The sequence below is a fragment of the Phalangium opilio genome, unplaced genomic scaffold, assembly GCF_054372755.1.
Source record: "Phalangium opilio isolate 3A_F unplaced genomic scaffold, DU_Popi_V2 ptg000075l_1, whole genome shotgun sequence".
Taxonomy (NCBI): Eukaryota; Metazoa; Arthropoda; class Arachnida; order Opiliones; family Phalangiidae; genus Phalangium; species Phalangium opilio.
Genome location: NW_028324184.1, coordinates 2,067,291 through 2,094,579, shown reverse-complemented (window position 1 = coordinate 2,094,579; position 27,289 = coordinate 2,067,291). Strand labels below are relative to the sequence as shown.

General features: G+C 36.2%; 1 protein-coding gene and 1 long non-coding RNA gene across 3 annotated transcripts; one reads left to right on the top strand and one right to left on the bottom strand.

Moving 5' to 3' along the window:
- The first annotated feature begins 752 nt into the window (after nt 1–752).
- On the top strand, nt 753–25,377 carry LOC149658736 (putative glutamate receptor). 2 transcript variants are annotated; one of them, XM_089844381.1, is made up of 8 exons: nt 753–1,900; nt 3,275–3,372; nt 3,447–3,540; nt 22,037–22,201; nt 22,689–22,848; nt 23,129–23,346; nt 24,370–24,659; nt 25,068–25,377. In XM_089844381.1, exons 2-8 carry the CDS (start codon nt 3,305–3,307, stop codon nt 25,276–25,278), a joined length of 1,206 nt encoding a protein of 401 aa, XP_089700507.1. In that variant the 5' UTR covers nt 753–1,900; nt 3,275–3,304; the 3' UTR covers nt 25,279–25,377. The 2 variants fall into 2 exon arrangements, with proteins under 2 accessions (XP_089700507.1, XP_089700505.1); XM_089844379.1 differs by lacking the exon at nt 753–1,900 and having other exon boundaries at nt 3,103–3,372.
- On the bottom strand, nt 14,107–16,730 carry LOC149658737 (uncharacterized). The gene is made up of 2 exons (XR_016369910.1): nt 15,976–16,730; nt 14,107–15,661 (listed from the first exon to the last, which is right to left on the bottom strand). It is a non-coding gene; the product is annotated as an uncharacterized LOC149658737 (long non-coding RNA).
- Nucleotides 25,378–27,289: the final 1,912 nt, after the last annotated feature.

The window sequence follows — 27,289 nt, the reverse complement described above, 5'->3', positions numbered from 1 at the left end:
AATAAAATGAATATATCAATTGGAACCATTTGTCTATCTACAATATTGAAGGAGATACGAGCAATTAAGTTTCCGTAATGGACACTACAGTTATGCTTTCTTGCGAAGCACTGGGAGTACCCCTATTGGACATATCCGGCAGGTTTTACTATGCGGCCAATAGGGGTACTTCCCACTGCTTCGCAAGAAAGCCTAACGCGTAGGGTTCAATCCATTTCGCCCCATTACGGAAACTTAAATGCTAGTATACTAGATAATAACTAGAGATGGCCGATACCAGGCTTAACCCGATACCAGGCTTAACCCGATACCGATCGATACCGGTGCAAACATGAACCGATACCGATCGATACCGGTGCAAACATGAACCGATACCGATCGATACCGGTGCAAACATGAACCGATACCGATCGATACCGGTGCAAACATGAACCGATACCGATCGATACCGGTGCAAACATGAACCGATACCGATCGATACCGGTGCAAACATGAACCGATACCGATCGATACCGGTGCAAACATGAACCGATACCGATATTTACTCGTTTTGATCAAAAAACCCGATACTTCAACCGATACCGATATGGTATTGGTACCGCTTCATCCCTACTGGCGCGTACTAAGAAAGATTTTCGCTTATTAGTTGTTAGATAAACTGAATTTAGGTACTTTTTATATAAATGAGAACTCGTCACGATTGAAATTCATAGAAATGAGATATTATCACCTTCAATACATCACTGAAAGACCTAAAAATGTAGCGCCATATAACGCGCATTTTAAACGAGTATCGGTTTAGTATTATATTAAACCAACGGATCCGATACTACCGGGAAACCCCGAGTATCGGTACCGGTTCATCACTAATTATAACATATTACCAATTGAAACGTTCATTATTTTATAAGCTCTTTCGTATAAAAAAGAAAAAAAATTAGCCCAGTTAAGGCAAGGGTTGGTATGTTTCGAATTCAGTTTAGCTGGTGTTTAGTTAGGGTTAGGTCAAGTTTGGTACGGTTTAAAATAGGCCTCTTTGTGTTCAATATGAAATCACGATGGCGTACTCTAGCCGCGCTTTTACATAAAAAACTAACGAGAACAGTAAGACGTTTTATGCCCATTTCTAGAATAATGGTAGATTTTATTTTAAATCAAAAACTAGTAGAAGCTTACGGAAAATAATCACAGTATGCCATTGAGTTAGTTCGTAGAAGACATTATTTTCTATTGTCTGGAGTTCATTACGCGTATATTAAAGTATTCGCGATTATTTTCAACTTCACAAAGACACGCACTAGCCGTTTTATCATTCCTTTGATTATTTTCTAGAATTAATAATTTTCTACAAGACCACTTCATCCGAACGCGAACTAGCAACTGAAAAAAAGCCGAGATTTCAGCATCTGAAAGTCAAATGGTTCATTAATGGCTTCCCACTCCCCAAAATCAGGCTAAAATCACTGAACCTGTTATGTCGTTTTCCATTGGCTGATAGCAATTTGCCACCATGGAGCAATATTAAAATAGCCATAAATGCATTTAATGCAATTTTTAAGGGACTTTCGTTCTCAATCCAAGAAAATTACTCCATATAAAATGCCAATTGAAAACGGCACAGTTTCATATGAAAAAAAAAATTGTAAAAAATAACTATAAAGAGTTTTGATGGGTAAAATAAATCTAGATCATGATTTGTAGAATTTTTTGTATAAAAAATTAATAGATCTTGAGCCGAAGTCTCCGAAATGTTTAAAAAAAGGGCACAAATTCAGTCACGTGGTATGGGGCAACGATAATGACGTCGATTGTCAGCTATTTCAAGGAAACAATTACCAAAAGCGCATAGATAGTAACAAAAGTGTACACCACTGCCACAAGACAGCTGAAACCTTAAAAAGTACTTTTTATGAAAAAAAAATTAAACTAAAATTTAATTGCCACAGAGCTGTGCTAATTAATTAGTTAACTAATTGAATTTCTAATTAATTAGCAACATTTACTAATTGAAAATGGTAATTGAATTTTTAATTAACTTAGTGCTAATTGAGAAGTAATTCTAATTTATTAGTATGAATCGGAAAGGTAATTATCTAATTAAAATTTAATTAGATTTAGGATTAACTAATTAGCCAATTGGATTTTCAATTAATCTTTTACGCCAATTTGATGTAAAAAAATCGAGGAATTAACTCATGATTCATCTATTTGAATAAGAAAAAGCCTTATTATATCGATGAGGAAGCCTTAGTGCTACTCTAAATTTTTCAGCTCCTCAAATATGAGAGAATACTAGTACTTGTAGAATATTTCGTAGTTCGCAACTGCCCCATTTCGAAATTTCGACTGTTTTACCTACTCGAATTAAAAGCAGCGCGCATGTATTTACTACTCAGGAGTCCATTATAGGAACTGTGGCAAGAAAATGAAGAAATGAGACAAATTTTAACATGACGGAAGGCTCGAGGCTTGTCTCATTTTTCGAAAATAATTCTTGGCTTCCGTACCCGTTTTTCAATGGCATTGAAAGATTAAACTTTGCATTACCAAAGTACTAAATCCATGGGCACTTTTAAACTTTTATGTTTACTTATGGTTTCTTTTTTACCTTAATTAGAAAATAGTAATTCTAATTAATTAGTTTGATAAATAAATGTCTAATTTCTAATTGAATTGAATTAGTTTCTATGTCTAATTGCTAATTAGCTATTTAATTAGTTCTTAAATATTTGCCTAATTGCTAATTGGCTAATTAATTAGTTCAAAAATATTTCCCTAATTACTAATTCTAATTCAATTAGTTGTCAGCTAATTAGCACAGCTTATTGCCACTATTGACCACGAATTGTCCATACCGTCAAATTCAAACTAGCTCTCACTAAGGCTTAATTCTGTCAAAATATAGGTGGTGTCATAGAGGATATCCAGTTGAGGAGTAGACACTTTAGCCTTTACTTATGCATATGGGAATAACTCGCCATTTTTTTACTCATTTTTGGTTTTTCTCATTGACTGATTTACTTTTATATAAGACATATAATATTTTGTTGAAAAATGTCGTCTGCTTTACTGTATATCCTCTTGGAGGGTGGTGAGTGATATTTAGACAAAGGTAACCACTTGTCAACAAAGAAAACGAGTGCCAGAAGTAGTTCCAAAAAATTAAAGAGAGCTGCATCCACTCCTCTATTGTATATGCTCTATGGTGGTGTCATGCTTATGGAAAATATATTTTAAATTAATAATCACTCGTAATTTGAAATTTGTGATTCAGATACCAATATGGGGCGTCTATGAACAACTGATGCCTGCCAAGGTTGAAGGTTACTACAAATTAATTGTTGAAAAAACACTTTCGAAATTGAACGTCAAGTAACGTAACTCTTAAATAATTTTATATGTACAATAATTAGGTAATTTGAAATCACGTAAACTTACATTTTAAGGTACAATGGTATTCTTACTGAAAATGAAATGGAATACGGAGATGTATACGGAAAAGGAAACGGTACGGGAGTCCTCGGGATGTTACTCCGAAAGGTAACTTTAATGTTCTAAGGGAGCGGGTAGGTAAGACCTGAAGATCACTTTAATGTATAATTATGTTTTTTGATTGGATGTAACTTTTTTCGTTTTCTGTTTACTAAATACTGAACCCTTATTGTGTGGTTAAAGTTTCAAAGATATCCTTCCAATAGTTTATTTTATGAAAAATAAAGTTGCTAAAAATATTTTCCTTTTTCTGAAAATGGGTCGCTGATTTTGACGGAAAACAGGAAATTTTCCATAGAAATAACATGGGAAATTTTCCCAACTTAGGCAAACGGTCCCTACAGTCCTACACTTAGAAAAAAATTATATTTATGTAAGAACTATCGGATGATAAACTGAAATCAATTAACAGTTTTTACCTCTCCGAGTGACGTATGTCACGGAGAGGTATTACACTCAACGTGTGTCTGTGTGTGTGTGTGTGTGGGGGTGGGTGTGTGTGTGTGTCTGTCAGTTGGGAAATCGGAGCAAACGTATTGTTAGTTTCCGGACTGCGTTCGCAGTTCACAGAAATTCGGAAAACTGTCCCTACTTGATGGTCTCTAACACCACCATGCACTAGTCTTCCGTCTATACCACATAGACACCAATCTGCAACATTGGCTTCTAACATCACCATCAACTGGTCTTTCATCAATACCACATAGACACCAATCTGCAACACTAGCTTCTACTCTATTATCGCTGTTATGGTTAAGATTTACGCGGCGATCAGCTAGGGTTACGAGAAACGTCTAGCCTCCCTAAGGTGGGATCACCACCAAAGGTTTTCGCAAATGCGCATTTTCTTATTATTTATCTCCATCATCATCGTTGGGGTTAAGATACACGCGGCGATCAGCTAGGGTTACGAGAAACGTCTAGCCTCCCTAAGGTGGGATCACCACCGAAGGTTTTCGCAATTGCGTACTTTCCTATTATTTACTGGGAGACGATTGCTATATATACCCTAGATTTCCAAAACTTTGGCAAAGGCAGTACGCTAGCGGGGAAACCAAAATAATAGTTTAAGTTCAAACGATATTACGAATAACGTTTCTTAAAACGATGTAAGTATAACTAAAGCAAATATCTGACGAAGATAATAATTAATATCAAATAAATTTAAGAAATTGTTTAAGAAAAACCTCTATCAATCAAAAATTTCTAGTCAAATTTTATATAGGACGAGTAATGAAGATTGCGTATGAAGTCGAAACACCATACACATTTCATAGTCAATATAGAGCGAGTATTACAAACCACGGAAACTCTTTTGCAAAGCTAATATCGGACAAGTAATGATAACGTTAGTTAATAAACAAGTTGGGAAAGCCAAAATATTACCTCTCCGAGTGGAGATGACTATCACTACCCCTTAAACAACCTAAATATATGCATCTATCGCTTTTTTTTAATTCTTTGCAAGTGCAGGAATTGAATTTTAAAATAGTCTATTGTTCAAGCCTTTTCAATATCTCTCAATTGCTGTGGAAACTCTACTCTCTCGCTATACCTCAACCGCATTCTTAGTCTACCAGTATGATTTGTAACATTTGTCCATATCAAAGCTGAATCATACCTTGCCACACAAAAAGCAAATGTGCCCAAATCATGGAAGCCACAACCCAATCACACATAAGCTAGGCTCCCACTTAACCAAAATAATTATTAAACAGTTAAATACTCACAAAGGTTGGCAAAATCAATCTCCTTCAGTAATACGTAAGGCTTAATTATATTATTTGCCGAACAAAATTAATCGAGCAAATCTAACACTTAACTTCTTCCTTCGAAATTCTATCAAAGAATGATTCAACTGTTTAAAAAAAGGTTTTTTTCGCAAATAGGGCGCTATCATATCAACCGCAATTCCGTCATATTTAAAAAATATACATGGCCAACACTTTTTTAGACACAATAGTGGAAGTTTTAGTCTCATTTAAAACATGTAAAACAATTATCTCATCTACAAATAGCTTACACATGTCTTTTTTTACCAATATCTAGCCGTTTGGATTTTTCTAAACCAATCTTACCACCAAAATATTTTTTGATATAGAATAAATGTTCTATGTTCTTCATTTTTGAAAATATATTTTTTAGCGTTTGTAATGATTACTCTCTACACCTACACTAATCTAACAAGGAGTATAAATCCACTAGTGGAAGCGGTGTTTTTATTGAAAATATATTTTTTAAGCATTAAATCTAACTGGGAGTAATATGAAAGGAGTAGAAGCTTATCTGTCTTAGGAAATATGAAATTTTATCTTAACAGTTCGTTAAATGATAAGTTTATAACGAAAAAACGCGGAAGGGGAAAACGAGCAGACAACAACGATTTTTGGGGGTAGAAGTTTAAGAGCGCCATCTGTCGTCCGTGCCAAAGTTGAACTTCCACTCGAAGGCAATGGGAAAGTGGATAAAATAATGCCATCAGCTATTTAACTGCGTCGATATATTTAACGACTTGACCCATGACATGCCCTTAACACTGGCTTCTATGAATCCTATTTATTCTTGGATGCTAGGAAACTTGGTAGACGTAACAGTCTGTACCAAGTACCCAAGCATCCTTCAATAAACGCCTGGCAACATTGTGGTACGCATGGTACAACTAAAAAATAGGATGTGTATTTATCTTTCGACTCACTCCAAGCCTTTAAGCCCTCAATACAGAGGATTTGAAACACTATCGTAATTCCTAGTGTCTCGAATCTCTACGTTCCTGTCCATTATGAACAGTGCTGAGAGAATGATACATCAGAAAGAGCCATTCAAATCGAATTGCCGAAAATATTATCCATATTTTCATTTCATATAACTGAGAAAACAAATTATTATGGTTCTGAGAGGAGCTTCCCATTTTGGTTGTTGTTCTCAAAAATATATCGCAATGCACGGGCCTCGATAGATATTGGAGGCAATGAAGGAAATATATCACAATGCATGGGCCTTGATAGATACAGGAGGCAATGTAGGAAATATAACGCAATGCACGGGCCTTGATAGATATAGGAGGCAATGATTTAACGACTTCGGTACTTGGGTTTATCTTTAATATTTAAATAAATATAATTATTTTTAATTATTTTAATCGCCAGTAAATAACTTTAAAAATAGTTAAATCGTTTAAAATAAAGTTGTTCATAATATCTTTCGAATCTTTGCTAATATTGACGTTTAAAGTGAAGGGTACCCTTCTTGCCCGCTTTCTTCAAATTTTGGGGTATATATACGATCCGTTTCCATTATAATAATAGATAAAAACGCATTCGCGTGAACCTTTGGTGGAAGCCCTGCCATTGGGAGGCTAGACGTTTCTCGTAACCCTAGCTGATCGCCGCGTATATCTTAAAACCAAATAATAGATAAAAACGCATTCGCGTGAACCGATGGTGGAAGCCCTGCCATTGGGAGGCTAGACGTTTCTCGTAACCCTAGCCGCTCGCCGCGTATATCTTGAAACCAAACGATGACGGTGGAAAAGAAGCCAGAATGTACTGACCGGCGTCCATGTGGAATGGACAAAAGACCTGAAGATGGTGGTGCATAGAAGCTGGTGTCAATGTGGAATTGACGAAGAACAGAAGATGGTGGTGCATAGAAGCTGGTGTCAATGAGGAACTGACGAAGAACAGAAGATGGTAGTGTATAGAAGCTGGTGTCAATGTGGAATTGACGACGAGCAGAAGATGGTGGTGCATAGAAGCTGGAGTCAAGGTGAAATTGACGAAGAACAGAAGTTGGTGGTGCTTGGAAGCAAGCACGTACAGACTAGTGTCCATGTGGAGTGGACGAAAACCAAAGCTGGTGGTGTTGGAACTCAAGTAGAATAGCCAGAGGAGACAAACCCAAATTTCCGTGAACTGTCAATGCAGTCCGGAAATTGGGAACACGTTTGCTCCGATACGCAAACTGCGAACGCGGTCACGTGGGGCGTGACAGACAGACAGACACACACACACACACACACACACGTCCAGTGTAATACCTCTCCGTGACATACGTCACTCGGAGAGGTAACAAGTTGGGAAAGCCAAAATATTACCTCTCCGAGTGGAGATGACTATCACTACCCCTTAAACAACCTAAATATATGCATCTATCGCTTTTTTTAATTCTTTGCAAGTGCAGGAATTGAATTTTAAAATAGTCTATTGTTCAAGCCTTTTCAATATCTCTCAATTGCTGTGGAAACTCTACTCTCTCGCTATACCTCAACCGCATTCTTAGTCTACCAGTATGATTTGTAACATTTGTCCATATCAAAGCTGAATCATACCTTGCCACACAAAAAGCAAATGTGCCCAAATCATGGAAGCCACAACCCAATCACACATAAGCTAGGCTCCCACTTAACCAAAATAATTATTAAACAGTTAAATACTCACAAAGGTTGGCAAAATCAATCTCCTTCAGTAATACGTAAGGCTTAATTATATTATTTGCCGAACAAAATTAATCGAGCAAATCTAACACTTAACTTCTTCCTTCGAAATTCTATCAAAGAATGATTCAACTGTTTAAAAAAAGGTTTTTTTCGCAAATAGGGCGCTATCATATCAACCGCAATTCCGTCATATTTAAAAAATATACATGGCCAACACTTTTTTAGACACAATAGTGGAAGTTTTAGTCTCATTTAAAACATGTAAAACAATTATCTCATCTACAAATAGCTTACACATGTCTTTTTTTACCAATATCTAGCCGTTTGGATTTTTCTAAACCAATCTTACCACCAAAATATTTTTTGATATAGAATAAATGTTCTATGTTCTTCATTTTTGAAAATATATTTTTTAGCGTTTGTAATGATTACTCTCTACACCTACACTAATCTAACAAGGAGTATAAATCCACTAGTGGAAGCGGTGTTTTTATTGAAAATATATTTTTTAAGCATTAAATCTAACTGGGAGTAATATGAAAGGAGTAGAAGCTTATCTGTCTTAGGAAATATGAAATTTTATCTTAACAGTTCGTTAAATCATAAGTTTATAACGAAAAAACGCGGAAGGGGAAAACGAGCAGACAACAACGATTTTTGGGGGTAGAAGTTTAAGAGCGCCATCTGTCGTCCGTGCCAAAGTTGAACTTCCACTCGAAGGCAATGGGAAAGTGGATAAAATAATGCCATCAGCTATTTAACTGCGTCGATATATTTAACGACTTGACCCATGACATGCCCTTAACACTGGCTTCTATGAATCCTATTTATTCTTGGATGCTAGGAAACTTGGTAGACGTAACAGTCTGTACCAAGTACCCAAGCATCCTTCAATAAACGCCTGGCAACATTGTGGTACGCATGGTACAACTAAAAAATAGGATGTGTATTTATCTTTCGACTCACTCCAAGCCTTTAAGCCCTCAATACAGAGGATTTGAAACACTATCGTAATTCCTAGTGTCTCGAATCTCTACGTTCCTGTCCATTATGAACAGTGCTGAGAGAATGATACATCAGAAAGAGCCATTCAAATCGAATTGTCGAAAATATTATCCATATTTTCATTTCATATAACTGAGAAAACAAATTATTATGGTTCTGAGAGGAGCTTCCCATTTTGGTTGTTGTTCTCAAAAATATATCGCAATGCACGGGCCTCGATAGATATTGGAGGCAATGAAGGAAATATATCACAATGCATGGGCCTTGATAGATACAGGAGGCAATGTAGGAAATATAACGCAATGCACGGGCCTTGATAGATATAGGAGGCAATGATTTAACGACTTCGGTACTTGGGTTTATCTTTAATATTTAAATAAATATAATTATTTTTAATTATTTTAATCGCCAGTAAATAACTTTAAAAATAGTTAAATCGTTTAAAATAAAGTTGTTCATAATATCTTTCGAATCTTTGCTAATATTGACGTTTAAAGTGAAGGGTACCCTTCTTGCCCGCTTTCTTCAAATTTTGGGGTATATATACGATCCGTTTCCATTATAATAATAGATAAAAACGCATTCGCGTGAACCTTTGGTGGAAGCCCTGCCATTGGGAGGCTAGACGTTTCTCGTAACCCTAGCTGATCGCCGCGTATATCTTAAAACCAAATAATAGATAAAAACGCATTCGCGTGAACCGATGGTGGAAGCCCTGCCATTGGGAGGCTAGACGTTTCTCGTAACCCTAGCCGCTCGCCGCGTATATCTTGAAACCAAACGATGACGGTGGAAAAGAAGCCAGAATGTACTGACCGGCGTCCATGTGGAATGGACAAAAGACCTGAAGATGGTGGTGCATAGAAGCTGGTGTCAATGTGGAATTGACGAAGAACAGAAGATGGTGGTGCATAGAAGCTGGTGTCAATGAGGAACTGACGAAGAACAGAAGATGGTAGTGTATAGAAGCTGGTGTCAATGTGGAATTGACGACGAGCAGAAGATGGTGGTGCATAGAAGCTGGAGTCAAGGTGAAATTGACGAAGAACAGAAGTTGGTGGTGCTTGGAAGCAAGCACGTACAGACTAGTGTCCATGTGGAGTGGACGAAAACCAAAGCTGGTGGTGTTGGAACTCAAGTAGAATAGCCAGAGGAGACAAACCCAAATTTCCGTGAACTGTCAATGCAGTCCGGAAATTGGGAACACGTTTGCTCCGATACGCAAACTGCGAACGCGGTCACGTGGGGCGTGACAGACAGACAGACACACACACACACACACACACACGTCCAGTGTAATACCTCTCCGTGACATACGTCACTCGGAGAGGTAAAAACTGAGTAATAAGGATACAGCTTCCACTCCATGTTTCATATTTTATAATCCTTCCTTGTCTTAGTATTCGAGATAATCCTGTTTCTCAGCTCAGAATTAATTAATCAAAAATGTCTTGATTAGAATCAAGTCCTAAAAAGTATCGATAAGACTGAGGTTATCACTTGTCTGAAGGATCAGATATTAATTTTTCTTTTTAATTGAAACTTAAAGGCATGCTTAAGAAAAAAACAACGTTCCATTACCGTTTTCCGTTGAAATAACTTATTTTACAGGTAATCAATTTCAAAAATTTACTTATCTCGGGTTTTCGGGCACAATTCCATTCCCCCAAAACATTTTATCATTACATTAATTACTTTTGAGAGAGTACGTGTATGACATTGAGTTTTAAAAGGTTCCCTCATTTGTGCCCGGTATGCTTCGCAGTGGATACGTTTTAAAACAATGGCGGAAAATTAAGTAGGGACAGTTAGATTTTTACTCGTGGTTATGCAAAATGATGTAATGTCTAGTGTACTTCAGTCAACAGTCATACTGTTCATTCTCATAGCTCAGGACATGATTAATGCTGCTCACTATTTCTCTCTCTAGTTTCAAACAATGGTTAGAGACCATTCAGTGCCACAGGTCGCACATGAATATATTTCAACTACAGTTTACATCAATTCTCCGTGGTCGTACTATTAGAGGGTTAAGCACTAATTTGTTCAGAACATGTCTCGAAAGTGTGCTTGTTGTAAGTTTTTAAAGCAGTGTTGCCAATGTGTGGGTAATTTCCCACATCGTGGGAGATTTAGGTTTGGTTTTAGGCTCTGTGGGGAAAAAGTAATATTTTTCCGAAATCAATCAAATGTCGGAATTTTCCTGTTCAAGGGTTAATAGTGCAAAATTTTCAAAAATGCACTAATTTTAACTGCACAGTTAAAATTAGTGCATTTTCGAAAATTTTATCCGGTTTAATAATTTCAAGCGACATTTTGAAATAAATTCGGTGATTTTAAGTTTGGCACTGAAAAAAAAGAAAGCATATTTTGAGAATTTTAAAGCTTTATAGCATTTGTACATATTGTCAAAGCCATGCGGAGTGATATTCCATATTAAACTTAGTATGATAAAATAGTCCAGATAAATATGACTGTAAAAAAGGGGGTGTGGGAAATGCGGCAAATTTTTAAAATGGAAGTGGGAACATCCACTTTCTAACATTAGCAACACTGATTTGAAGGTTTTGGTCATGGCTAAACAGACCGCTCATTCAGTTTTTTATTGTTTTAAAGCTTATTTTGACACGTTATCTCTCAAAAGTAATTAATGTAATGATAAAATGTTTTGGGGGAATGGAATTGTGCCCGAAAACCCGAGATAAGTAAATTTTTGAAATTGATTACCTGTAAAATAAGTTATTTCAACGGAAAACGGTAATGGAACGTTGTTTTTTTCTTAAGCATGCCTTTAAGTTTCAATTAAAAAGAAAAATTAATATCTGATCCTTCAGACAAGTGATAACCTCAGTCTTATCGATACTTTTTAGGACTTGATTCTAATCAAGACATTTTTGATTAATATCTGCTCCTTCAGTCTTCATTTTAATTAAGATTGTTAAGAAACTGTTTTACATTTTCAAAATCTACACTAAGCAGAAACATATAAAAAGGGGACCGTAACTTTAGCTCAATCAGTCATTTATTTATAATGATACTCCAAAAAATAAAAACGTAACTCATTGAAAGTTTGTATTCTTATTGTAATTAACATAATACAATTTTTTACAACCCTTTATTGAAACGCGAGGCGCTCCCCTAAAAATTCCACAAATAGGACCAAATTGACAGTTTTACACAATTTTTTAAAACGCTGATTTATGTCTGTTTAACCTTTAGCTCAAACTTTTCATAAGCCCAATATGAAATTCGGATATCCTTAAAACTTCTCAAAGACGATCCGAGATTATCAATTTCGAACTTTTTTTGTAGCATTAACTAACGTCTGTTTGATATTAAGCTTATAAACCTTAAACACAAAATAGTCAGGGCAATGCCGACTCAGTTTATAAGGGCTACCCTAAAAGTCCACAAAGGTGATCCAAGATTGTTAATAAATACGCCTAAAAAGTGCCCTCTTCAAAATATGTAGCCGGGGAAAAGAGAGCGTGATCGAGTGGGCTATGCTAGTGGGTATTTTGGTAGTAAGTAACGGGGGTTGGGACTCCAGGCATAGCCCGCTCCATCACGCACTCGACAACGCAAAGCAACTCGCGCCAGCGTGGGAAATAAGGCGGTAACACAGGGCAAATGACGAGTTTAAAAATTGCCTGGTACAGTTCAAAAATTAAATCGGAGGGGGGTCAGTGGTCCACGAGACTACTAAAAAATTCAAGGGTAACCAGAGTCCACACATTAAAATTCTAATATTTTAATTATCCACTTCCTTAGCTTAGCAGACGACGTGCTCTGGCCAATTAGCCTATTCACTTTAAGGGCCGCGCATGAGAAGTTGCAATGTTTGGGGGCATGAGTTATAGCGCTTCTATGGAGTTAAACGTGTAAACTAAACTACGATGGACGTATGGGAGACCTTTTGAAATTCAATATTAAAATAAAATGCCTAGTATTTAAAACTGAGATAGTACAATTAAAACCATGTTAAGAAATAAAGTGTTTAAGTTCTAATGGAAACGGTGCATTGATACTAGTAGGTTAAACTCACTAAGCCTCGGCGACGGTATGGGATCATCGGCGATGACCGCCGATGCCGTGCCGAAAGTGCTGCGTATAACACGCTCGTAAGCCTTGGCGCCCAATTTAGTGAGTAGAATTTCATTAAATTCCCTAATTTTACGTCTATCAATTGAATTCGATAAAATTTCACCTCGGAAGTTCAATTAATACTTTTACAACAAGTAATAAAACACTGTTTTATAAAAATAAACTCGAATGCGTAGCAAATAAGGCAAAAGGAATGGTTAAAAGTACTGCACTGCACCCAAACATTCTTTCTACGCATGCTCACCTCTCGAAATTTCCCCCCCTGTTCACCCCCGCTCTACCGGTGAAAAGGTCTATTGTCACGGACTAGTTTATTTATTCCAAGTCAGGAGGGCTCTGGCCTAATGTCCAGTTTAAAAAAATCCTTATTTCCCACCCTGACTCGCGCTATAGCGCAAGCAGCTTGCGACATGGATATATGTTCTGAACTCAATGCTTGCGACGTGTTGCGCGTGATCGAGTAGGCTATGGTCCGGTCAAAAGAAATCTTCAGTTCAGCGTTGCAAATAAGGCGGTGGCACAGGGAAAATGACCAGTTTAAAAATTAAATCGAAGGGTGAGCAGTGGTCCACAGGACCACTAAGGAAATTCTAGGGTAACCAGGGTCCAGACATTATCTCAACTATTTTAATTACCCACTTCTTTAGTTTAGCAGACGCCGCGCCCTGGTCAATGGTCATGGACCAGTTCATTTATTCCTGGGCAGGGGGTCGCTGGCCCAATGTCTAGTTTTAAAAAAATCCCTATTTCCCACCCTGATTCAGTTGGGAGTCCTGGAGCTCCTAAAGTCCAGAGATGCATATGACAAGGATTCATTTCTCATAAGCGAGAATGGCCAACTCTGTTGTGTAAAGAGACAGCCTGGCAGCCTGGTATTTTTTTACTTCTAAGTCAGCTGGGTTTTCACCTTTAAAAGTTAATACAGCCCTTTGAATTTAAATAATTAGAAATGAGAAATGTTATTAAATGAATAAATCTATACGGTTGCAGTTGTGTCGAAATGAGAGCAATTAAATATGTGTCTTTCATATTTAGCTCTGATAATTTCAGAAAATTAATAAAAAGTAGTGTTATGTATTTAACCAGAATTTATTTTATTGAAATTTATTAATAATTATTTAATTAAAAAAAATTGTAATACTATTTTATGTTTTAAATTTTACAAATAAAATTCAAAACAGTAAACATAGGGCAAAGGTTATATTGTAATATAATTAGCCCGTGGGATTGATTTTAGCTATATCGCAATTAGAGCTCGACATTTTCTATCCATTATCCACAAATTAGTAATTAATTTGAATGAAAATAGGTGGATATCTTTTATTAATCGGGAAATAATGCACACACTTTACATTTAAATTTTAGAAGTTAATTTATTATTTACTTTGTGTATATAATATTCAGCATTAATTTCACTAAGGAAATAAACTAATTACCTACGAGGAATTAACTAGTATATATGTTTAAAATTATAATTTAATCGTTTCAAAACTAATATGGTTTTGAACCGGTCTTTGTAATTTAGTTATTAAAATTTTTGATTGTCGATTGGTCAATATTGAAAATTAACCAATGGTGGAACTAATTTTTTTTAAACTCAATGAAACTGAAATATGAATGAATAATCTACTGAAAGAGGTATCAACCTATTATTTTTTTTCAAAAGAAGGTCAATAAGGATTAGATGGCTTGCTGCTTCAAACAAGATTTTTAACCATGAAGGGAATATTTTGTTAATTTTAGTCAAATTTAGATATTCGGTAATCGAGTTGATATGAATAAAGCCCTTTTTGCTCATGTCTATTTTAAACTTTAATCACAGATTTCGCTTACCATTTCACAAGCATAATAAACACTACTGAAGGGCGCAAATCTATCTGCGATCGGTAATGGTGACCAATATAGCAATTTGCCCAATTAATCAGTTAGAACTTCATTTGCACATTTCTATTCGTTAATTTGAAATGTTGCGAGAAATTTGAATGGAATATAAGTAGATATCTCTTTCAGAAGATAATTTTTGATGTTGATATTTAAGATTCATTGAGTTAAAAAAATTGGTATTGGTATTTCAAGTAAGCTTAGATATCAACATCGGTGAATTTACGATATGGGCTTATGATGTTAGTCTGTTTATAAGATTAAGTCGTTACTTTAAGTGTCACTAGACAGTATCTACCTCCAAAATCGAGAGTTAGTAACTTTATAACCATCTCCTAGTCAGAGGATATCCGAGGGTCAATTTCTTATATCATTGACTGACAAGGCTCACTATAGCTTGGTCAACTTTTGGCAAGGCCTAATACCGTTTTTGCATGACTGTCGCCGTCAAATTCCTTTTAAAGCATAGATCATTAGATCATATAGTATCCACCCTTGATTTTCATTACGCAACACACGTTGGATTCGTAAACCTCGACGTGCACCACGATTAGAAGCATTAAAATGCAAAAACAACACACTGACCGCATACATTTTTGGTAAATAACAGAGTCACTACAGCTGTTTTCGGGGGAATCGGGGCTGAACGAGCGACCGAGAGGGCGTAGAAGAAAAAGCCTCCGGCGGCCGGTCTCTTAAAGGGGGTAGTTTCGAGGGAACGAAATTCAAATGCAAGGCGCGTCCCTTCAACAAAAAACATTGAATTCGTTAATACGGACGTTTTAGGCAATTATAATATTGAAATTTTATACAATTAAGTAATATTTAAGAAAACTAAGCACTACTTTCAAAGTCTAAACTTTAAAAACACGACGATACGAGAAGGCGAAGTAACAACAAGAGGTAAACATTTTTATAAATGGCAAAAATTAAAGGTAAGCCAAGGCTTAGCGCAATTTCACCGCCTTAAAGAAAGTGCCAAGTTTAGAAATAGATTGTGGGACAATAAAAAGGTGGAAAACTATGAAATTAGGCTTATATTAAAGCTTGAAACCTACTTTATATTATATTTAAAATCCATCCATGAGCAAATCCTCAAAAAATATGAAAATGGCAACGAAAAAGGACCCACTCTCAAATTTTTTTCCCCTTAAAAAAATGGCGGCCACAAACGGGGTAATTTGTCACGGCGGCAATATTAAAGCAGTCTTATCTCACTATCGATAGGCCATTTCAACCAAAAGGCATTAAGAAAAAACAATCGGATTATTATGACGCAACTATACGTAAAAAAAGGCCAATATTGGTCGCGCTGATATTTACCAATGAAACAGCGTATCCATGCTAAAATATCGCAGATTGGGGTAGTTTTTAAAATTTAAAATTAAACATACTTAAAATTAATTTTTCTCAAAAACCTTAAAAATGGTCCTAGAAAAAGGTTTAAATTTTGATATAAAACCGTTCCCAAACGTAACAAACGAATATTTCATTTCAAAAGGGTGGCCACAAAATGGCTAAATTTGAAAAAAACTCCATGTTATTTCTATGGGAAAATTTAACTTTTTCACCAAAAGGGCTGATTAATTTTATGGAAATGAAAACCACCCTTAGCAACTTTATTTTTTATACAATAAACTAATGGGTGGATCTTCTTGAAATTTTAACCACATATTGAGGGCCCGAATTGTAGTTCTGTGGAATTTTTTCAAAGCAGTTAATACGATACAAAAAAAGTTATAACCAATCAAAAAACCATCCTTATACATTAAAGTCGGTATGAGGTCTTATCTAAGAGAGCTATCGCTCTCCTAGAATTAAAATTTTCACTTTTGAAGACATCATTATAAAACATCAATTATTTTAAAAAATTCTTATCTTACTTTTTTTCACCAAAATTTCATTTTCCCAAAATATTTTTCAGCAATATTTACCAAGTATTTTGTCCTCAATAGTAGTTGTCACCTAGAAGGGTTTAAGGGATACTAGCTTGGTACTGGTTTTACTTTCAACTAACATTTGATTCTAGGAGATTCAAATACTTCGATATCTGAAAAGATTTCTCTTGAAGAGTTTAAATTTTTATATTTTAAAATTCAAAATATTGAGAAGCGGAAAATAATATAGGCCTTTTCTTTGTGATTTAGTTATTAGTGTCGAAAAGATCTGTAGATTGATCGTGATCTTTGAGAGCAACACAGCACGTTAATATTTAATACTTTGAAAGCTTTACAATTTATGAATACGTTTTGTAAAGTTTTAATACGGTTTATATTTTGTAAGCTCTCAACGATTTTCTCACGTTATAGGGTCAATTTTCTACCTAATTTTAAATTTTTGATAAAAAATAAAATGTAAAGCCGTAGTATTTTTAAAATAACGCGCATGTTCCTTTTTAAAATACTTTCCCGAAGTAATTTTGGTGAAAAAAAGTAAGATAAGAATTTTTTAAAATAATTGATGTTTTATAATGATGTCTTCAAAAGTGAAAATTTTAATATCTGTTACTTTAGGCAATTCATTTTCAAACCTTATCTTTTACACTTTCCAGTCTTTGTCTACAATGACAGTTTTTATTAATATCTGTCACTTCAGTCTTCATATTAATTAAAATTGTTTAGAAAATATGGGAGAAAAAGTCTTAGGGCGTTGCGCGTCCATCGGTAATTACCGGTCGTAGGTAATCTAGCTTAATTACCGGTCGTCGGTAATCTAGCTTAATTTCCAGTCGTCGTTAATCTAGCTTAATTACCGGTCGTCGGTAATCTAGCTTAATTACCGGTCGTCGGTAATCTAGCTTAATTACCGGTCTTCGGTAATCTAGCTTAATTTCCGGTCGTCGTTAATCTAGCTTAATTACCGGTCGTCGGTAATCTAGCTTAATTACCGGTCGTCGTTAATCTAGCTTAATTACCGGTCGTCGGTAATCTAGCTTAATTACCGGTCGTCGGTAATCTAGCTTAATTACCGGTCGTTGGTAATCTAGCTTAATTACCGGTCGTCGGTAATCTAGCTTAATTACCGGTCGTCGGTAATCTAGCTTAATTACCGGTCGTCGTTAATCTAGCTTAATTACCGGTCGTCGGTAATCTAGCTTAATTACCGGTCGTCGGTAATCTAGCTTAATTACCGGTCGTCGGTAATCTAGCTTAATTACCGGTCGTCGGTAATCTAGCTTAATTACCGGTCGTCGGTAATCTAGCTTAATTACCGGTCGTCGGTAATCTAGCTTAATTACCGGTCGTCGTTAATCTAGCTTAATTACCGGTCGTCGGTAATGTAGCTTAATTACCGGTCGTCGGTAATCTAGCTTAATTACCGGTCGTCGGTAATCTAGCTTAATTACCGGTCATCGTTAATCTAGCTTAATTACCGGTCGTCGGTAATCTAGCTTAATTACCGGTCGTCGGTAATCTAGCTTAATTACCGGTCGTCGGTAATCTAGCTTAATTACCGGTCGTCGGTAATCTAGCTTAATTACCGGTCGTCGGTAATCTAGCTTAATTACCGGTCGTCGTTAATCTAGCTTAATTACCGGTCGTCGGTAATCTAGCTTAATTACCGGTCGTCGGTAATCTAGCTTAATTACCGGTCGTCGGTAATCTAGCTTAATTACCGGTCGTCGGTAATCTAGCTTAATTACCGGTCGTCGGTAATCTAGCTTAATTACCGGTCGTCAGTAATCTAGCTTAATTACCGGTCGTCGGTAATCTAGCTTAATTACCGGTCGTCGGTAATCTAGCTTAATTATTGGTCATCGTTAATCTAGCTTAATTACCGGTCGTCGGTAATCTAGCTTAATTACCGGTCGTCGGTAATCTAGCTTAATTACCGGTCGTCGGTAATCTAGCTTAATTACCGGTCGTCGGTAATCTAGCTTAATTACCGGTCGTCAGTAATCTAGCTTAATTACCGGTCGTCGGTAATCTAGCTTAATTACCGGTCGTCGGTAATTTAGCTTAATTACCGGTCGTCGGTAATCTAGCTTAATTACCGGTCGTCGGTAATTTAGCTTAATTACCGGTCGTCGGTAATCTAGCTTAATTACCGGTCGTCGGTAATCTAGCTTAATTACCGGTCGTCGGTAATCTAGCTTAATTACCGGTCGTCGGTAATCTGGTTTAATTACCAGTCGTCGGTAATCTAGTTTAATTACCCTTAATTGGTAATCTAGATTAATTACCCTTAATTGGTAATCTAGATTAATTACCCTTAATTGGTAATCTAGATTAGTTGCCCTTAATTGGTAATCTAGATTAATTACCCTTAATTGGTAATTTAATTAGTAACCCTTAATTGGTAATTTAATTAGTAACCCTTAATTGGTAATTTAATTAGTAACCCTTAATTGGTAATCTAGTTTAATAACCTCTAATTGGTAGTCTAGTTTAATTAACTCTAATTGATAATTTATTTTAAGAACGTTTAATTGGTAAAGTACTTTAATTATTTAAATTCGTAATCTAGTTTATTTATCTTTAATTGGGAGTCTAGTTTATTTATCTTTAATTGGGAGTCTAGTTTAATTATCTTTTATTGGTAATCCAGAATAATTAGTAGGGAAAAGTTAAAATGTCCATTAAGCTAGTTTGAATTTGACTATATCCGCGACAATTTAGACCCGTGTGTTTTGATGGCGTCGCTGTAGCGGCCGCGTCAACGTCACTGCAACAATATTAAAGCCGTCTTATCTCACTATCGATAGGCCATTCCAACCAAAAGGCATTAAGAAGAAACAATCGGATTATTATGAGGCAACTATACGTTAAAAAAGGCCAACATTGGTCTCGCTGATATTTCCTAATAAAACAGTGTATAAATGCTAAAATATCGCAGATTGGGGTATTTTTAAAATTTAAAATTAAACATACTTAAAATTAATTTTTCTCAAAAACCTTAAAAATGGTCCTAGAAAAAGGTTTAAATTTTGATATAAAACCGTTCCCAAACGTAACAAACGAATATTTCATGTCAAAAAGGTGGCCACAAAATGGCTAAATTTGAAAAAAACTCCATGTTATTTCTATGGGAAAATTTAACTTTTTCACCAAAAGGGCTGATTAATTTTATGCAAATGAAAACCACCCTTAGCAACTTTATTTTTTATAAAATAAACTAATGAGTGGATCTTTTTGAAATTTTAACCACATATTGAGGGCCCGAATTGTAGTTCTGTGGAATTTTTTCAAAGCAGTTAATACGATACAAAAAAAGTTATAACCAATCAAAAAACCATCCTTATACATTGAAGTCGGTATGAGGTCTTATCTAAGAGAGCTATCGCTCTCATAGAATACGGAAAGAGTAAAGTAGAAGTTTATGTTTTTGTCTGTGTGTGTCCGTCCATTGTTACACTAGTGCGTCGCGTTAGCAGTTAGCCTTGTGTTGATGTGTTAAGAAATCATACAGAACCTTAATAGTCCCTTTTTCCATAATATAAAGTGAATATGTGGAAGTATTTTTCGTAATTATGATGCGTTTAGTACTTTTGTAGCTTTAAAGCTCTGTTTCATTTTGATATTCCAAAGATTTTTTTTAATATTGTTATTTGAAATGGCTGTTTATATATTACTTAAGCTTTACTACATCTGTATATAGAATAATCCTTGATTTAGTGATTTCATGAAGAAAACTAAGACCTAGACTCCAGCGGGTATATCAAGTATTATCCGCAATAGGCTTAGTGAAACAAAGAGTAAATAATTGAGGCCTGAGGTGAAGTAAACTTTGGGCTTTGATTTTCTTGTCTATAATGGAGAGACATTAACGGTTCAGAGTGAACCGAAAGTTAAATACACTCTTAAATAATCAGGTTGAGATTTTATAATAGAAGGAAAGATCATGGTGGCAATTAGAATAGTAAAAGGGCTAATGATAAACGGGTAATAGCTACAGACTTTTTATTCTCTTTATGGTGCGCATTGACTATTAGTGCGTCTAGCTACAATTTAGCTTTGGTGTTATTTAACATTAACATTCATGTTGGCAAACTAAGAATATTGTTGAGGTGAGACGAGACGATAGTGTTTACACTGCAAACCAGTTGTGAATGTAGCTATCAGAATAAACGGTAAACAGCTGAAGCGTAGACTTCATTTCCTGTTCTTTTCCCCATTGACTGATTTCCATGTGTCCGAGATTTATTCTTATTGGATGTAAAATGTCGTCTGCTTTACTGTATATTCGCTATGCTTGGAATACTGCTTCAATATTTCATAAATTTTACTTCAAAAAAAGAGAAATAATTCCATATCTAGGTAAATAAGTTTGTAGTAGTAGACCTCTTGACTCGGAGAGGTAATATTTTGGTTTTCCCAACTTGTGTTAACAAGAGACCTACAAACGTCGGGAGTAAAATAGAGTTTTGTGTTTAACCATCTTGTTTTCTGAAGACAAAGAATCCGGTACGTGGATCCAAAGATGTTAGACATGAGACAAGGCTTCAAACGAAAGAAGTCCTAACTTACCTCTTTGGATCCACATACAGGATGTTCCATCTTTAGCCACACTTTTGTTGGTAAAACCAAAAACGGATTTATGTAAGAAGAACGTTGAACGTAGCAAATTTTAAATTTAGCTTATATTTTGACTCCACCCACAAATTCTGTATATAGCGACTAAATATTTTTTTCCGAAATTGCGCCAGTGGTAAAAAAGCAAAGTGGACAACAATGCGATATAACTACCGATTTAGTGGAATTAAGTTTTAAAGTTAAGAATTTAAATAAATGATGTTGAAGAAAAACTAGATACTTAAAAAAAGAAACACCAATTATTTATATTCTTTATTTAACTTTAAAACTTAATTCCACTAAATCGGGAGTTATATCCCATTGTTGTCCACTTTGCTTTTTTACCACTGGCGCTATTTCGGAAAAAAATATTTAACCACGAAAATAGAGATAAGAATGACATTTTCGATCTCTAGAAGTCGCTATACACAGAATTTGTGGGTGGAGTCAAAATATAAGCAGACGAAGTTTCTCAATAAAGTATGCGAGGATGGTACTAGAGGCTAAAGCTACGATCCGACGTTCTTAGTACATAAATCCGTTTTTGGTAAAACATACAGATGATCTCTACTCGAAAGATAATAACCCCTTAACGATTTTTAATTAGGAAGCGGATATTGGCTTCATCTTGGTGACTCCAAATTACGAATATTTCCAATATCTCAAATACACAAATATTGTACAAGAGGATGAATGGATCATTATTAGTCCCAAGAACATCGTGAACTATGATTCAACGGACTTCACCATCCTTAGCGTCTTTGATACAACAGTATAATAATTTTTTTTAACTGCATGCTAGATTTTAATTACGTAAAATCATGGATTTATTGACTATCATAAAAAATTACCCTGCAGTCACTCTCGAATCGCTTTAGTACAAGCAGGGATCGATTTAATTTTAGAAGTAGAAATGGAGAAATCCTTTTTACCTCCGTCGCTATGACCCGCCTCTTCCTTCATACCCCTCCGTCCCGTGGAAGGGGGTCCGGGACTTTGACGCGCGCCCACATTACTCTGTTCTCCATTCCTACTTCGAAAGCTTCACTCGAGTAAATTTCAAAATCAATTAGAAGAAAATAGGCTCCTGCTAGCGCCTAGTTAGAGGCGATCTAGGGTAAGCTCGTTAATTATTCTGTTAAAATTAGTTTTCGACGTGTGTTAGCGTAACTCTAACAAAAATATCACATCATGAAATTTTGGACTAGATATAAACTTAGATAAAAACAAATAATATTAATTTGAATATGTTATTTCAGACATGGCTGACGTTTCTTTTCACTGTGATCATTTTCTCGATGGCATGGACTGCCCTTGAAATACAACATTTTCGACAGAAAGGGGCAGAACTGAAGTCCAAAATAAGTCAACTCTTCATTGAGCACATCTTCGCGTGTATAAGGAATATTCTTAGCCAGTGTAAGTAGACTGTTAATCTGTTCAAAGAAGAAAGATTAAAGCAAGCTGTATGTGACTGTTATATTAGAAACAGGGATTGTTATTAAAGGTAGATAACGCGAGAACTGGCGAATGTCAATTGAAACTCAACCTTTTGGGGAAGGGGTTCAATAAATTACCAAAACTCAGTCGGCTATGCTCAGATATGATTTGAGATAATATAATAAAAGATTTTTTCTAGTTGACTTGCTATTTTTGTCAAGTAATTTCATATTTTCCCATGTTTTTCTTTATTTCACAGCCATGAAGAACCTCCCAACTCACGATGGTCTAAGAATTGCTGTTATTATGTGGATAATCGCTTGCTTTATTGTTGTTCAATGTATTTCTGGCAGCATTCTTTCCAAATTGACCTTACCACCGAAACCAACTTACATTGACACTCTAGAGGACGTTTTGAAGTATCCGGATTTGCCAATATATCTACCCAAATCATCTGCTCCAGAAAAGTATTTCCGTGTAAGTTAAAAAGAAAATTACAGTTTTAATATTCTTAAAGAAGTGATATACAAAACATGAGTGCCTCGAATTAATGGATCTTTGTTTTTGTACAATTATCCGAGGATGTAAATTCCACATTCTTAAAGGGGCTGTTTGGACCGTGGGGCAAACGATGATCTTCCTTAATTTCAAGACATTTTAAATATATATGGGTTTAGTCTTATCATAAGTATATGAGATATGTTCCATAAGTATGACACTTTCTATACTTCGTAATTCTAGAGACATACTGAGAGCTAGTTCGAGAACGACGCGAGAATTGACTACACGCTGTTTTGCAGTTCATATTCCTATTTAATCAGTACAAAGCCTTTGACAGCGCCTCGACAGGCATCGCTTTACGAGAATCTATGACGTTTCACCTACGGCACTTCACGACAAGCTCTCAATAACCAGTGACAAACTTATGGAACATATCTTATGATATATTGAATCTGGAAGTGATATTGGTTTAGCTACTGTAAATGTGAAACAGTGAGTAGCTGCACATAAATTGAAATGTAATAATATGTTACCAGATGTAGGATAAGGGACTAGAAGTATTGAGGTAACCAAATTCTTCACTTGGCGAAAGTGAATATTCTTGATAACACACCAACGGTTGGCCCTCCGGTGTCGGTTTCTGAATTTTCCCTCCAAAACGTGAGACGCTCGCGGCGGTAAACGGCTGAACTAGATTCAAGCACCCACGTCCGTGTTCCGCAGCTTTAGGTTGAGGGGAAGGGGGTAGGAAATTTTTGGAACTCGACCAATTTGTTTCTCTCAAGTGTAGGCGCGATAGTGGCGGCATAAAATCCTCAAATTTGTTCACGGGTGCCAGATCTATTACCAATGCTAGAGATCTTTACTTCTAGTCTCATCCTACTTTTGATGTTACCTATAGTGAAATTAAAGAACGATCAGTCTAGAGATAACTAAATGACTTAGTGAAACATCTTACACCACCGAACTTAAATTGGAAATTGTTTAAATTTTGTTTAGCAGTCGAAATTTGGAATCACGAGTGAAGTTCAAAAGCAAATCGTGAGACATGAAATGCTGACTAACGCCGACAGCGAGAATGTTTTGGAGGCTCTTGAGGCTATTTCGAATGGAAATATGTTGGGAATTGGCCCTAAAGACGTCCTCCTAGAGCTGATTCGCGTTATGGACATGTGCAAAGCTTTCGAACAGAAAATACATCTATCGAGAGCCCCAGCTCTAATATCGAGCTTGGCATTTCCAATGCGAGATGAAGCTAGTATATTTATCACAAACTCCTTTCGAAAAACGTAAAAAGTTAACCTAAGTTCTGTTCACCGAGCAATGAGCGAGCGAGAATTACTTTTAGATACAAAATCATATTGTTCGTGCACGTACAGTTTTTTTTAAATACGCCCTTTTCAAAAGGGGGCGCAGCATCGTCTGCTTGACGGAACATAAGGTATGTGAACCCAAAGACGTTACATATAGGCTTCAATGTTACCAGTCCAATTAAGTCCCCATTATTGGAAGCCATATCCCAAGTCTTTGTATCAACATACACCCCTGACTTTTGAAGAGGGTCTAATGGTGACCATCTTCGAAAAATGACTCTTCGAGTGTATTTCTCGTTTCTTCCTTGCTCGGTCCAATGGTTCAATCATAAATGCAACGAGTTCTTAGTTACTTAAAGCTAATACATATTATCTATTTTATAGCTCACAAGCTTTGCTAGAAAGTGGTACTATTTTTCGAGACCTAACTTTTGCTCTATGGACAACCGAAGTGTGTCTCGCTCAGCATCGAGTGGAAGTGGAAGAATTTGCTAGCATATCTCTTAAAAATTTTGAGCTGTCTTTTTTCTTCTTAGTTGTATCATCCATCATAGCCTTAATCCTATGCTTCATAGAAGTTCGATCGTTTCATTAAGAATAATTATTAAAAATCAGAAACCTAATAACATGGAGTGAAACACTAAATTTGTTATGAGAAAATTACGATACTATTCTGACTATTAATTGATCGCAGGACAAAAAATTCATCAAGAACACGACGTTTCAACAAGAAGTTAGATCTAAGTATTTGGTTTCCAAAAGACAATTTTTCGGTTACCATAATGGGTTGCCAGGGGATAATTATTTGGTTTCCACGGGACAACTATTAAGTTTCCACGGGACAATTATTAAGTTTCCACGGGACAATTATTAAGTTTCCACGGGACAATTATTACGTTTCCACGGGACAATTATTACGTTTCCACGGGAAAATTATTACGTTTTCACGGGAAAATTATTACGTTTTCACGGGACAATTATTACGTTTCCACGGGACAATTATTACGTTTCCTCGGGACAATTATTACGTTTCCACCGGACAATTATTACGTGTTCACGGGAAAATTATTACGTTTTCACGGGACAATTATTACGTTTTCACGGGACAATTATTACGTTTTCACGGGACAATTATTACGTTTTCACGGGACCATTATTACGTTTCCTCGGGACAATTATTACGTTTCCACCGGACAATTATTACGTGTTCACGGGAAAATTATTACGTTTTCACGGGACAATTATTACGTTTTCACGGGACAATTATTACGTTTTCACGGGACAATTATTACGTTTTCACGGGACCATTATTACGTTTTCACGGGACAATTATTACGTTTTCACGGGACAATTATTACGTTTCTACGGGACAATTATTACGTTTCTACGGGACAATTATTACGTTTCCACGGGACAATTATTACGTTTCCACCGGACAATTATTACGTTTTCACGGGAAAATTATTACGTTTTCACGGGAAAATTATTACGTTTCCACGGGACAATTATTACGTTTCCACGGGACAATTATTACGTTTCCACGGGACAATTATTCAATTAATACAAAATTCAATTGATTACATGACTTTAGCAATCCCCCACCCAAAAAATATATATATATATTCACATGGTATAGAAATCTTGTATGTAACCAAACAATACCGAAAAACACGCCACCCCCAGTAGCACTGCCGACGTAGGGCCTACATGGTCGGCTTTGTGTGTTACCGACGAGTTGGTAAAAAGTCACTAATAAGTCGGGAGAGTAATGGTTTGAAAGTCGAAATGTCCGCCTGGAGGGACGATGGCCCGCCGGTTTTCCTACTGTTTTGAGGCTACTATAAAACAACTGTTGGCCGACTATATGTCGGCGTCATTATGTCTACCTAAAGCCGCGCTCAATCCGACGATTTCGCGGCTTTTTAGTATAGGAACGGTAAATCGTCGGTAAAGGGCTGGTAGAGTAAGGGTTTGAGAGTCGAAATGTCCGGCCGGCGGGACGACGGCCCGCCGGTTTTCAGACTGTTATGAGGCGACTATAAAACGACTGTTGGCCGACTACAGGTCGGCGTCATTATGCCTACCTAAAGCCGCGATCAATCCGACGATTTCGCGGCTTTTTTGTATAGGAACGGTAAATCGTCGGTAAAGGGCTGGTAGAGTAAGGGTTTGAGAATCGAAATGTCCGCCCGGTGGGACTACGGCCCACTGGTTTACCGACTGTTACGACACGAATGAAATAAGACCCTCATCCAACACGTTTGAGAGTCGACTTAACCGCCTGTCAGCAAGAGGTCCGACGCATTTGCGACGATCAAACCTTAACTCGAGGCCCGATGGTTTTGCGACGATCAAGCCTTAACTCGAGGCTTCATTCGCTTATAGTAAAGGATACTGATACCTAGTATTGAAATTTCTTTAATACATTTTCAATGAACAACACTTAAGAATTTGTACTTTTTATATTTCAAGTAACATGCAGGTCAATTATAACAATTTCAAATATTAAACAATGTATTCTATATGACACGACTAGTCGAATGAAATTATTAGCTGCCTAGCTAATTGGTTTTAACAAAAATTAAAATTTTTCAGGGCGAGTATAA